Source organism: Myotis lucifugus, unplaced genomic scaffold (genome assembly GCF_000147115.1).
Source record: "Myotis lucifugus unplaced genomic scaffold, Myoluc2.0 scaffold_1, whole genome shotgun sequence".
NCBI classification, from domain to species: Eukaryota; Metazoa; Chordata; class Mammalia; order Chiroptera; family Vespertilionidae; genus Myotis; species Myotis lucifugus.
The window spans coordinates 19,200,573-19,215,128 of NW_005871049.1; the positions used below are offsets into that span (position 1 = coordinate 19,200,573).

At 35.8% G+C, this 14,556-nt stretch overlaps 1 protein-coding gene across 2 annotated transcripts in view; it reads right to left on the reverse strand.

Moving 5' to 3' along the window:
• LRBA (LPS responsive beige-like anchor protein) overlaps positions 1-14,556 on the reverse strand; it is a 546,641-nt gene that overhangs the window by 293,469 nt on the left and 238,616 nt on the right. For both annotated transcript variants that reach the window (XM_014455776.2, XM_023754983.1), the window contains one exon: positions 2,234-2,400. In XM_014455776.2, the coding sequence (XP_014311262.1) occupies positions 2,234-2,400 (167 nt within the window). The remainder of the gene's footprint in view (positions 1-2,233; positions 2,401-14,556) is intronic.

Genomic DNA, 14,556 nt, shown 5'->3' on the forward strand with positions numbered 1-14,556 from the left:
CCATTTAAAAGCTATTCTCTTGACCGCTATTTTCATTTGGGAGAAAAAAGTAAAATGTTTTGTTTTGTGGATTTTTGGAAACTTTAAAATTTCAGAATTTACTTCAGTTGTATAGAATAATAGAGTGATGCCTATGAATAACTTTGTTATAGAAACAGTAATTATTTCTACACATATACATTTCACAATCCATTTAGTTCTCCAAGATACTTCCCTATACCAAAATCACTTCAGAGAAACAATGCTTTCAGGTTGGTAGCACAGGTATACTTGTGCTATACAAAGGTATAGCTATCATGGGAAAGAATTTTGATGTCATAACAAGGGCAAACACTTGTCATAAGTTACCTATAAGTTTTTAATTTTTAAATTATAAAACTAATTTCAGTTTAAAAATACTTTTTAAATAATTAAACAAATATGTATTGAGTTCCCATTAGGGGCATGGCAAAGTAATATCCTAATTTTTTCAGTGCCTGATGTCAAGTGACTACTTCAAATCTGAAACATTGAAGTATCCTGAAACTAAAATTCTCAATACAACTTCCCAGCCCCAAACACAAACCATTAGATGTTGCAAGCTAAGGCACCAGAGAGCTCTGACCCAGTAATTTATGTCATTTCCATGACTATTCTTGCAGCTGAGTTCAACTGCAGTAGGATTAAAACAAACAAACCTGGTTCCTGCCTTTATTCATTCAGTTTCTTTGCCAGAAGTCCTTGACCTGCATTCATTTTTTGGAACACCAAAAATGACATGCCTAAAAATGTAATTTTATTTAAGTATTCTACATAATAAGCATCAGGAGATATATCTACTCTATGTTTTGTTTTACATATTTGCACTAAAAACAAAAACATCCCCTATGTTCATTGCAGCACTATCTACTATAGCCAAGACATGGCACAACCTAAGTATCCTTCAACCTATGATTAAAGAAGATGAGGTATGTATATAAAATAGAATATTATTCAGCCATAAAAAATGATGAAACTGCCATTTTGTGACAATATGAATGAATATTAAGAGTATTGTGCTAAGTGAAATAAAACAAAAAGCAACAAATAAAACAAAACAAAACAAACTCATAGACATGAACAGCAGTATGGTAGTTACCAGAGGGAAGGGGGGGTGTAGGGAATAAAAAGGGTACAGGGGGTCAAATACATGGCGACAGAAGGAGACTAGACTTTGGGTGGTGAGCACACAATGAAATACACAAATGATGTATTACATAAAACTTTACACCTAAAATTTATATAATGTCATTAACCAATGTTACCCAAATAAATTTAATTTAAAAAATATATAACAAGTAGCTTTCAACTCAAACAGTTTCAAGTTCAGCTTTTAAAAATTTAAATTATTTTCTATTCACTGGAAAATTTCTAAAGGTAGACTTCGAAGTCTGCTAGACACATTAGATGTTTAAAATACAAGTGAAAACCAGTTACACCTATATAATATGCAAGCAATTATTTTCATTTTCATTTTTTTGTTGTCTTCTAGCAAAAGTTGTACAGAAATGAGGAATTAGAAAATATCTCTAATGGCAAATTAAAGAACTTTTTCATTAACATTACTTAAATAAGTCAAAGCATATTTCTAATATTTGTAGCATAAAATGTTTCAATCAGACTAAATTTCACAATTTGTCTCAGTTCCGTAGTCCTAGAAGGTAATTTAATATTTTGTTTCTACAGTCAGAATCAAAAATAGCATGCTCAATTTAGTAATCTTAAAAGAAAGTAGATACAGTGAACAAAACTTTAAGGAGGGCATTTAATCATTTTTATCATCATATCCTTACAATTTACAACTCAATCAAGAAAATAACACATTATGTTTTCAAATGTAGGTGTTAAAAATTCAAAAGTATAAAATAGGAAATGTTGCTTAAAATAAAATATTGTAATTATATAAATTCAAATATAGATGTAGCTAATAAAATCATTTGATTAACTACTTTCCTTAACAGTTCACTTCAAAATGAATAAATATATGAGTAAACAAATTTTTAGAAGTAATTGAAGAAAATGAAATACCTACAAAGATCTATAGCTGCACCCATACTGGTTTTCTCTTTCCCCTTTGCTTCAAATTCATAGATGATAAAATACAAAATTAAATTACTCTGTTCTTCATCTGGCCTTGAGCATATCCAAAGCCATTTATCTAAATCTAGGCCTTCTATATAATATCAGGGCCCAAATCCTAAAGGTATCACTTTACCTCAATGCAGAATTTCCCCAGGCTCCATGCTTGTCTGTGAGAATGTTGATAATTTTCTGGATTAGTTGAATTGCTGTCACATGGTCTCGATATTTAGCTGCTCTTATCAAATGATCACACATCTTCTCATCTTCTCGCTTGTCTGCAGAATACTGGGCACAGAGTGACTTGAATAGAAAAAAGAAACATCTATTAATCCTATAAAAATATGGAAAAAAGCTTTAAAATGCATCATGAAATAATCTTCAATATGAACTGAACCAACCAAACATTTAAAGTTACTTTTATATCCCTCATTGACTGAATTAACTAATATTTAGTGATATATTATCCGTACAATACCCCAAGAAATTATTCTCTGAATCTATTTATAAAGTACACTCAGAAGTGGTCAATATTTTAACAGAAACCTGAAAAATTAGAAGCAGCTAGTCAAGGGAAGATGCAAGGGCCCACATTACAAGTAGCATTACAAAGCACTCCAAGCAAAGTGAGTAAGAGAAAGAATGACATGAGTTAGGCAGCTGCATCATTTAGTACTGTGCAGTTGTGCTAAGGAGTTTAGATTTTATTCTAATACAATGTGATACTAGTAGAAGTTTTTAACCCCTAGAGTGCAGGGGAGCACGATTGCGCTCCTCCTGTCTTTTGCCAAAAGTGCCGGGAGCGCTATCAAAGCTTCGAAATGGCATCCAGTTCTAAGTCTGCTTTTATTAGTGATGATGATATTGCTAAATATGTCAATGTAGTAAAGGTTTCCTTAAGTTTTTGAATATGTAACTTCATTTAGTTGCGATTCATAATTTTTTTCCTAAACTGCTGTAAAATCAGCAAAAATGCCTTGGCAGTTTTAGCATAGTTCCTAGGATATTGGTTGGCACTCAAACGGTTAAGCAGTGAAGTGTTGTGATTTATATATTAAAATGATCACTACAGACGCCATTTAGAGAATGGAATGTAGTGGGATAAAAGAGAGACCAGGTATAAGGCCGCAGCAGAGGTCCAGAAAAGAGACTATGGATGGCTTCCAATAGTGAACAGCTAGTTCTCAACACCTTGAAAAAATGAAAAACAAACAAACAACAACAACAAAAATCAGTAAGGGCTTTTAAACCCTAGCTTTGCAATAAGGACCAGCAGCACTAGAGTCACCTAGAAACTCAGGGAAAATGCAGAATTATAGGTCCCACTCCACACCTACTAAATTAGAATCTGGATTTTAATAAGATTCCCCAGGTGATTCATACATTATTAGTTTGTAAAGTGCTGTCTTAAGACATCATCAGTTTTGCCGAAAAATTTTAATATTCTCAATCACCAGTTTTCAAGATGTTTTATTTCTTTTCTTCTGGAATTCAGATACTCCTGGTATCATGTTAATGCTATACTACCTAGTTAGTTAATTGCTTAAAATAGAAAAGCAAAGATTAATGTATACTTGATTCTTGATTCTATTCATATGGTCTGTTGGGATCCACCCTGCAAAATACAAGCTCACGTACACATGTACACTCAACCTATGGTAGGTAACAAAAATGTGATGTTGGAACAAATAAAACTGACTTATACTGCCTGCCTTTCCTTCGGTATACCAGTTATACCTACATAGATTGTTGCCACACACTTCCCCCAGCACTGCCCTAGCAACGAGAGGGCCCTACTTTTCCTAAACCAATGAGAATAAAATCCCTCCCACACTGAAAAATTGGCTCAGGGAAGGGCACTTGATCTAACTGGTGCATTAAATGAAAAGGTCAGGATATTTATTGGTACTTCCTTCCTCTTAGGGTGTAAAAGAGGAAGCCCATAATTCCAGAAGTTCTGAAAGCTCTCTTTGCACTATGAGGGAAGCTAGCCTGAGAATGAAGCCAAACCCAAAGGGATCAGAGCCAGGAGCATTATAGAAATACAGAGCCACGAACTTCTGGATCATAGACCAGCCTATCTTTAGGCATTCTATGACACTTTTTATGAGAACCTATAATATCCCATTCATTCATTGTAGCAGTATGAACTAGGTTTTGTGTTCCTAACACAAAAGTAACCCAATAGACATGGTGTTTATGTACATGCAAAAAAATCAAATTATCTCTTAGTCTGTGCAAAACACTTAGCTATGGAGATCAAAGGTTGGATTATCTTGATAGCCCCTGCCCTGGAGAATTCCCATTCTGTCTAGATTGGGAGGAGGGAAGTGGTAATAAAAGTTATGTCATTCATATTAAATCACTGAAGCTAAAAATGCTTTTTAACAGGAAGGCTTGCAAAAACTAATGAGGAATATTCAAAATGCTATAAAGAAAGAAAAAGGAAGATTTTGAGAAGTCATTTTTGGATAGGAATAAAGAGAACCTTAAAGCAAAGGCAAGGCAGAAAATTTTCAGGAAGGCAGAAGCAGGACAGTTTGATCCAAGTATAAAATACAAGTAAAAAAAAAATAAAGAAATTCTGAAATGCATAATAAGGATTGAAAACTGCCACTAAGAATCAGAGTACTATATATATATGAATATGTTGTGTGTGTGTGTGTGAGAGAGAGAGAGAGAGAGAGAGAGAGAGAGAGAGAGAGAAAGGATGTAAGATTGGGAAGAAAAACAAAAATCTGATTAAAGTATCATCCTTGGTAATATCTCCTGTCAGACTTGGGCAACTAACTCAAGCTCTTTTGTCAAACTGTCCTCATCTAGAAAATGAGAGGATTATAATGGCTCTAAAAATTGGACAATTCGGAGATTTGGGACCTCTGAGAGCTTAGTTTTTGTACACTGGTAAATGAAAACTAGTTCTTTTATTTAAACCTTCATGTGGAGAAAATAAATCATGTTAGAAACTAGATTAATTTATAAGAGATTAAAGGCAATTGTCACATGATATATTAAAGACTGAACCAAACAAATCAGAGGATAGTTCAGCTTGTCAAAAATATGATTTGAACAAATAAAAAAATGATTCAGAAATACTTAAAGGATAGGGGGAGAAAGAAACAGTTAAAGAAATAGTAGTTTAAGTGAAGATAGTGAATTACTCTATGGGATAAAAGTGTCAACTGCTCTGTGATATTTTCAGAGATTTACTCCAGAACTAGGCAGCACTTTAAAGGTTATATCAAATCTATCCCTAACATATACTAAAACATGTAGGACAAAAGGGTAAACATTTGCAGAATTTTTATACCCACAACATTCCCTACTATATCCATAATCTGCCTTTGTCTAACATCATAAGAGAAAATTTAAATTATTGATGGAAAATAGAATATCACTGGCTTCTATACTCCCCTGAAATACCATACGACTTCATGTTAAATGGTACTAAAATCACAAAGAAATGCATAATTTAATACCCTATTATTTCTACCTTTTATTCGTATTAAAATAGCTTAACTTTACCAAGTTACATTTTATAAGCATTTGATAAGCTATAAAAGTTTTTTCTTGAAAGGGCATAATCCTAAAAAGAGTCCAAGGTAAACTAAATAGTAAAATGGTTTAAAGTGTTCTTTAATGGATCCTCCTTTACAATTTAAACAGCAACTTTTCATATCTGACATAAAATCTATAGATATAAATCACATTAAAGGGCTATTCTTTCCCGATTATCAATCTCTGTCTCATTGTGGAACATTAGAGTCACATCTGACCTTAAAACATGATAAAAGGAAACCAAACAAGAATGTTTTGTAAAGATACAATGAACTCATATCTATTTTTTAAAGTATCTTTAAAATGTAATTTGAACACATCCTTATTAAAAACCAATAATATATTCTATGTGTGACATATCAAAGTCCAGTACATACAGATCATGAATATCTGCTTGAAGATCAAATCTATGTTATTTACTGGTGGGTTATATACTTGTGTATGTGTGTGCTTGTGTTTAAAGACTAACTGGAGGTATTCTAAGAAACCAAGGGCAGGTCTAATACTTTCATTCAGTTTTACTTTATATCAATTTCTCCGTTTTAAGAAACACATAAACTAGGTAATATGACATCAAAATGACCGCAAAAATATCTGACTCTAAAAAAAAAAAAAAAATGAAACAAGCATCTTGGGAACTAACAATTCAAATGTATTTGATTATTGCTAAAGAAATCTAAGATTTATTACCAAAGCATTAATAAATTTAAAATAACATAAATAAACCCACTTCTTAAAGAACTTCATTTACTTGCAGAGAAAATATTAAAAAAATAACCAAAGGGAGAAACAATTTAGACTGACCATTTATAACTTGACTATTCTGGCTCTTTAAATGTAAATGAAGAAATAAAGGTAACATCACCTGTAGTCTTTCCTTCCAGATGTTAAATCTCTACCTAACTTTACTATCTGTCCTTTGCATTTTCAGAGAGAAGTGAAGGTAAAATTTAGCCAATTCCTCCAGTTTCCTCCTGTCAGCTTGCTAATCATCCCTCTTGGTAGTCAGACTTTTTTCTTTATTATTCCCTATATGAAACTATGGCATTTTCTCAAGGCTTTGTGAAATTTATCTTGGCAATATTATTCACTCCCACATTACCTACTATTATCAGTTTGAGTCATGGCCCGGTGGCTCAGCTGCTTAGGGCATCATCCAGTACATTAAAAGGTTGCAGGTTTGATTCTGGGTCTGGATGCATTCAGGAGGCAACCATCAATGTCTCAATGTCTCTGTCTCTGTCTCTGTCTCTGTCTCTCTCTCTCTCTCTCTCTCTCTCTAAATCAATAAAAACAAATCCTTTGGTAAAGATTTAAAAAAATTTAAGATGGTAATTTGAAGGACAAACTACTAAAGAAGAAAAAGTTAGACAAAAAGATATATAAATCTGAAGGTCCTTTTGATTATTTTATTTAATATCCTCACCTGAGGATATGTTTTATGGGGTTTTTTTTAATTGATTTTAGAGAGAGGGAGGGAGAGAAGGGAGGAAGAGTGAAACATCAATGTGAGATGGAAACATCAATCGGTTACCTCCCAATCACGCCCTGACCAAGGATCAAACCAACAACCTAGGTATGCATGTACCCTGACCAGGAATCAAACCTGAAACCTTATAGGAGGACAATCCAACCAACTGAGCCACCTGGTTAGGTCAAGGTCCCTCCCTTTTGATTCTTTATCTGAATAGATAATGTGAAAAAATAATATTTGAAAAGTTACAAAATAATTGGAAATTAAATAATTCATATTGAAATGACTTATGGATCAAAGATAAAATCACAAACAAAATTAGAAATATTTGTGGGAATTGGCTAAGACAGAGGAAGATATAAACAAGTGGAAGAATATACTGTGTTCATGGATTGGTAGATTAACATCATTAAAATGTCCATACTACCCAAAGCAATCTACAGATTTTATGTAATCCCTATTAAAATACCAACATCATATTTCACAGATATAGAACAAATACTCCAAAAATTTATATGGAACCAAAAAAGGGCAAAGGATTTGAACAGGCACTTCACAAAGGATATTCAAATGACTAATAAGTACACAAAAAGAAAAACTGAAATAAAAACCACAATAAGCCATCACTATATATCCACTAAAAGGGCTGTAATTAAAAAGACCAACAATACCAAACATTGGCAAGGATATAGAGCAAATGGAACTGTCATACCTACCTAGCTGGTTGGAGTGTAAAATCCATAACTACTAAAAAAAGTTATTTGGCAGTGTCTTCTAAGCTTAAATACAGGGTGTCCCCAAAAATGCATAAAAACTTTGAGTAACTATAAAGACAATGTTTATTAAAATACATTTTATTTTCAAAATGTTATAGAATCTACAGAAAAGTGTTTGTACATTTTGGGGGGCACCCTCTATGTAGTTACAACAGCACCTAGCAATTTCACTCCTAGATATTTCCTCAAAAGAACATATTTACACAAAATATATTATATGAAAATGCCCCTAATTCTTTTAGTCATAAAGCCAAACACTGGAAATGACCCATTATCCACCTATAGACAAGTAGATAAACAAAGTAATAGAACTCAGCAATGAAAAGAGACAAATGAATGATACACACAACAATGTGGATGAATATCAAAAACTTTATGCTATCCAAAAGAATCCAGACATTAGAGTACCTACTGTATAATTCCACTTATGTGAAAGTGTATATTATGTGAAACTATCCATAATAACGGAAACCAGATAGGCAACTGCCTTGGGTTGGGTCTATGTACGGTATGTGTGGAGGAAGTTACCACAATGATTCACAAGGGAATTCTCTGAGATGATAGAAATTCTCTGTATCTTTACAGTAACAATTACACAGGTGTATACATTTGTCAAAACTCATCAAAATGTATACTTAAGCCGAAACTGGTTTGGCTCAGTGGATAGAGGGTCGGCCAGTGGACTGAAAGGTCCCAGGTTCGATTCCAGTCAAGGGCATGTACCTGGGTTGCGGGCACACCCCAGTAGGAGATGTGCAGGAGGCAGCTGATCGATGTTTCTCTCCCATCGATGTTTCTAACTCTCTATCTCTCTCCCTTCCTCTCTGTAAAAAATCAATAAAATATATTTTTAAAAATGTATACTTAAAATGGGTGTGTCTTAATATCTCAATAAAGTTTATTTAATAAGTTTTAGAAATTGAATAGGCAAGGAACGAACAGAAAAGAAAGTAGTAAAAGTACTCATATGCAAAAATAAGCTCATACCAAATAGGTAAGTACTCTAGTCAAATCAATAGAAGACAGATTACCAATAAAACACTGGATAAGAAGCAGATACTTCACAAAAGTAGTGTGTGTGTGCCCTAGCCAGTTTGGCACAGTGGATAGAGCGTCGGCCTGCGGACTGAAGGGTCCCAGGTTCATTCCGGCCAAGGGCACATGCCCGGGGTTGCGGGCTCCATCCCCAGTCGGGGGGGGGGGGGGGGGGGTGCAGGAGGCAGCCAATCAATGACTCTCTCTCACCATTGATGTTTCTATCTCTCTCTCCCTCTTCCTTCCTCTCTGAAATCAATAAATATATATTTTTTTAAAAGTAGTGTGTGTGTGTGTGTGTGTGTGTGTTGTGTGTGTGTGTGTGTATGACACAAACAGGAGAAAAAAATGTATAGCTTGATATGTAAATAAAATAAAAAATAAAAGCACAATAAGGTACCATGACAGCTAACAGAATGCTGAAATAAAAATCACTTATCATTTTTATGAAAATGTGAATTAATGGGAACAGCTATACATTGCTTCATTTTTGCAAAACAGTGAAGCAATATCTGTAAAAATGAAAACATGAATACTTTACGTCAAGTAATTCCACCCTACCAAAATGCATGAGCATGTATACCAAAAGGCTCATAAAATAGTCAAAGCAGAATTATTCATAATAGTTAAAAACGGAAAACAATCTAATTGCAGGTCAACAGAAAAAATTATGAAAAGCTAATAGTCTACTCACATACTGGTAAAGTATACAGCATTGAAAATAAAATAGGAAAATGTGCCCTAGCTGGTTTGGCTCAGTGGATAGAGAATCGGCCTGAGCACTGAAGGGTCCCAGGTTCCATTCAGGTCAAGGACACATGCCTGGGTTGCGGGCTCGATCCCCAGTTAGGGGGCGTGCAGGAGACAGCAAATCAATGATTCTCTCTCATCAATGATATTTCTATCTCTTCTCCCTCTCCCCTCATCTCTGAAATCAATAAAAATATTTTTTAAATGAAAAATAACAATTAAAAAAAATAGGAAAACGTAGAAGCCTGAATAAATTTCATGAACATAATGTTGAACTAAAAATACTACATCATCCCTCTGAGGTTGTGGGTGGGAAGAGATCAACCAAAGAACTTAAATGCCTATATGAATAGCCCATGAACACAAGACAATAGGGTGTTGAAGGTCTGGGGCTGGGTGGGGGAGGGCAGGGGGGGCTGGAAGGGGTCAATTGGGGGAAAGAGGGGGACATGTAATACTTTCAACAATAAAGAATCATTTTTTAAAAAATAATAAAGTAATTACATAGGGTGTCCCAAAAAAATGTATACACTTAAACAGCCGGTAGCTCAATTCTGAAAATAAAATGTATTTTAATAAACACTGCCTTTATAATTTTTCAAAGTGTATGTATACATTTTGGAACACACATATAAAATAAAGTTCTCTTTTTTACCTCCTCTCAGTTTGGCCAATAATTTTCTACAGAAACTGGGGGGAAGGAGGAGGTAGATGTCCACTGTTAATAGTAAAATGCAGTTCCTTTGTAGAGTACATGGAATCAAACTACATATCATTCCATCTCAGGACATATAGTTCTACCTTCTTTCTTTCTCATGGCCACAAACAAGAGTATTACATTTTAGTCAACTAAACATACTTTATAATAAACACTTAAGTGTAAACTACCTTACTTCCCAATTCGCCTGAAAGTCACACTATAAATTACTTGTCTCATCGGAAAGCAATTAAAAGGGAAATCACCTAAGGGGCAAAAAATTAAACAATTTTTTAATATTTCACTTTTGGAGGTTTTTGCTTTTAACTAAGATTTAAAGTCAAATTTGAAGAAAAAAGTTATCCACAGAAATCTTACAAAGACTCCTGAAAAGCAGACTTAGAAAAATGAAAGCTTAAAAACCTCTATAGCAACGAAAGTCAACCAATGACATTGTGTGACAGCCACCTTTAATTCTGAAGTGATTCCTCTGTCATCCAACGACTCAAAGTATTGATTTCTCTCAGCATGAAAAAGCCGAAGCCAATGAAACACGTATAGCATCATCCCACCCGATAATAGCATTCAAGGTTAAAACAGGCAGAACACTTATCAAAGTATCTCTTCCATTTCTTACTGTTTTAATGGATGGATGCAATGTGTTGGGTTTTAACTCTCTAAACTGCAGTCTTTAAACAATATTTTTAAATAATTTGAAGAATAAAATAGGTCCTAATTTTTTACTATATACTATTTTAAAATGTCTTTAAATGTTTTAAAATGTTTTTAGATAATTGTAAAAGCGAGATAACTCTAAGAAGGCTATAGTTTCTACTTGTGTCAAATCCACACATAATATTATGTTTTTATTATTTCATTAGAGTTACTTATTAACAATAAACACACCAAAAAATCCTCAGGTAAATACTAAAAGCTATTTCTTCAAAAACACCTGCATACATCATATATCAGATATAATATGATAAGCTTTTCAGAAGTATCAGGTAAGAATAGACATGAAACAATTAAGCCAGTGCCAGGCATATAGTAGTAACACCTACATTTATTGTAGGCTTAGTCAAGAAGTTAAACTACACAGCAAACAGTCCATTTCTTCCACCACTCAGTGTTGAAAGATGGGAATAAAAATAATTAGAATATCGCTAAAAGAGATATATGTTGTGTACTTGGGAGAAGTAAGAAAGAACTATTTAGAATCCGGGAGGGTTACACAGAGGAATGAAAGACTAAATAACTGTTCACCAAGAACAAACAGCTCTTTTAAGATTAAAAATAAAAATAGCATCATAATAGGCAAAAATAAAAAAAACAACTAAGAGAACAAGCTCAAATAAAAACCTTTTTAAAAAGCAAAGATAAGCCCTGACTGGTTTGGCTCAGTGAATAGAGCGTCGGCCTGCGGACTGAAGGGTCCCAGGTTCGATTCCAGTAAAGGGCATGTATCTTGGTTGCGGGCACATCCCCGGTGGGGGGTGTGCAGGAGGCAGCTGATCAATGTTTCTCTCTCATCGATGTGTCTAACTCTCTATCCCTCTCCCTTCCTCTCTGTAAAAAAATCAATAAAAATATATTTTTTTAAAAAAAGCAAAGATAACAAAACAGAATAAGAATATGTAATATGTAATTACTAGAGCGTTTCTTTTTAAATATCCTGATATGTGCTTGTTTATATTTTCTTTGGGTGCCTAAAATATTTTTATCCATTTCCTTCATAAAAAAAATGTTCTTCAAAGGTTTATGTAAAAACACTTAACACAGGGGACCAAGATGGCTGTGTGGCAAATGCCTGTACTCATTGCCTCCCACAACCACATCAAAATTACAACTAAAATACAGAATAACCATCATCCAGAACTGCCGGAAAGCTGACTGAGTGGAAGTCCTACAACTAGAGAAGTAAAGAAGAAAGCACACTGAGACTGGTAGGAGGTGCGGAGGCGAGGAACGGGCCGGCCTTGCACGCACGTGTGCAGCTTTTTTAATTGGGAGGGAGATCACCTATGCAGAGGCCATCCAGAAGAGCAAGGGGTCCCAGCCCCACAACAGACCCCCAGCCCAGGGTCCCAGAGCTGGGAAAAAAGTCCCTATGGGCAGTAAGAACTACTGGCTGTAAAAACCAGTGCGGATTGGAGTTGAGTGACACACAGGCTGCTGCAGACCCAGCTGCTCCTCTTAAAAGGCCCGCACCACAAACTGAACTTACAAGCTCCCACTTCCTCTGAGCTCCAGTGCTGGGTGAGGCTCTGGGGGACCCAGACACATACAAGGAGAAACTGGACTGTCTGGCTTCAGGGCAGGAACGTGGGGGCAGCTTTCTTCCAGACAGAGGTGCTCACAGGGATCATTGTTCCCGTGCTGGGATTTCCCCGGTTGCAGGGCTGACTGGCAGCCATTTCTGTTTGCTCTGCCTGGTGATTCCCTGAGACCCCACCCCATCCTATTTATAACCCCACCTAAGCTGTGTGCAGTGGCTTTTGCATATAAATGGCCTGTCCTTTCTCAGGCTAAAAACCTGTCAAAAAAGCTGCAGCTGGGTCAGGGAACCCCAAACCTATCAATAAAAGCCCAAGACCCAGCACCAGCCTATTTTGCTTCACAGCTGGGCCTCATCTGGGCACCTACAAACCTGATACAAAGAGGATGAATCTGCAGATCTCTCTGCAGCTCCTGCTGGGAAGCCCCAGACAGTGGCTGATTTTGCACCCCCCTGGAGACCCAAGAGACAGTGTACCCAGTGGTCAGTGTCAGACCACACCAGATGACAACTCTTCACATCCATAAGCGGCACACTCAAGGGGCAGACTCAGTGAGCACCAAAGCCCCACTGAAGCAAGTCCTGCTCCATAAGGGTGTCTCCTGCACAGCAGCTCTCCCACTGTAGTCACAGCTGGTCCCCACAACCAATTGGCCTGGAGGTCAATTCCTCCCAGTGACACCAACAGCAATCAAGTCTCAACTACAACAAGACTGTGCACACAGCCCACAAAGGGGTGCACCAAGAGTGTCCACCTCAGGTGACTGGGGAGGCTGAGCCACTGGGCCCTATAGGACACCAACTACACAAGGCCACTCTATCAACTCAAGGAGACTAAGTAGCCCTACCCAATACATAGAAACAAACACACACAAAATGTGGAGACAAAGAAACATATTACAAATGAAAGAAATGGAAGAAAGCAAACTACTGGATATAGAGTGCAAAACCAGTTATAAGGTTACTCAAGAATCTTCCAGAAACCTCCAAGGGACTTAGTGAGACTTTCAAGGATATTAGTGAGAATGTCAAAAAATGGAAAAGAAATTAAGCATACAATGACTGAAATAAAGAATAATATACAGGGAGTCAACAGTAGACTAGAGGATCCCGAGAATCAAGTAAATGATTTGAAATATGAGAAAGCAAAAAACACCCAACCAGAAGAGCAAAAAGAAAAAAGAATCCAAAAATATGAAGACAGTGAAAGGAGCCTCTGGGACAACTTCAGGCATACCAACATCCGAATTATGGGGGTTCCAGAAGAAGAGAGAAAGCAAGATATTGAAAACCTATTTGAAGAAATAATGACAGAAAACTTCCCCTACCTGGTAAAAGAAATAGAGTTACAAGTCTAGGAAGCACAGACAACCCCAAACAAGAGGAACCCAAAGAGGACCACACCAAGACACATCATAATTAAAATGTCAAGGGCAAAAGACAAAGAGAGAATCTTAACCATTTGTACATCATAAGCGTCTATAGATGCAAGCGGCGGACCTTTTTTAATTAAATTCAAAATATTGTGGCAGTTAACTGGTTTAAAGGCAGTAACAGAAAAGCAGTTAGTTACCTACAAGGGAGTGCCCATATGACTGTCAGCTGATTTCTCAACAGAAACGATGAAGGCCAGAAAGGAGTGGCAAGAAATATCCAAAGTGATGAAGAGTAAGAACCTACAGCCAATATTCCTCTACCCAGCAAAGCTATCATTTAGAATTGAAGGTCAGATAAAGAGCTTCACAGATAAGAAAAAGTTAAAGAAGTCCATCACCACCAAACCAGTATTATATGAAATACTGAAGGGTATTCTTTAAGAAGAGGAAGAAGGTAAAGATAAAAAAATATGAACAACAAAGTGGCAACAAATACATATCTATCAACAATTGAATCT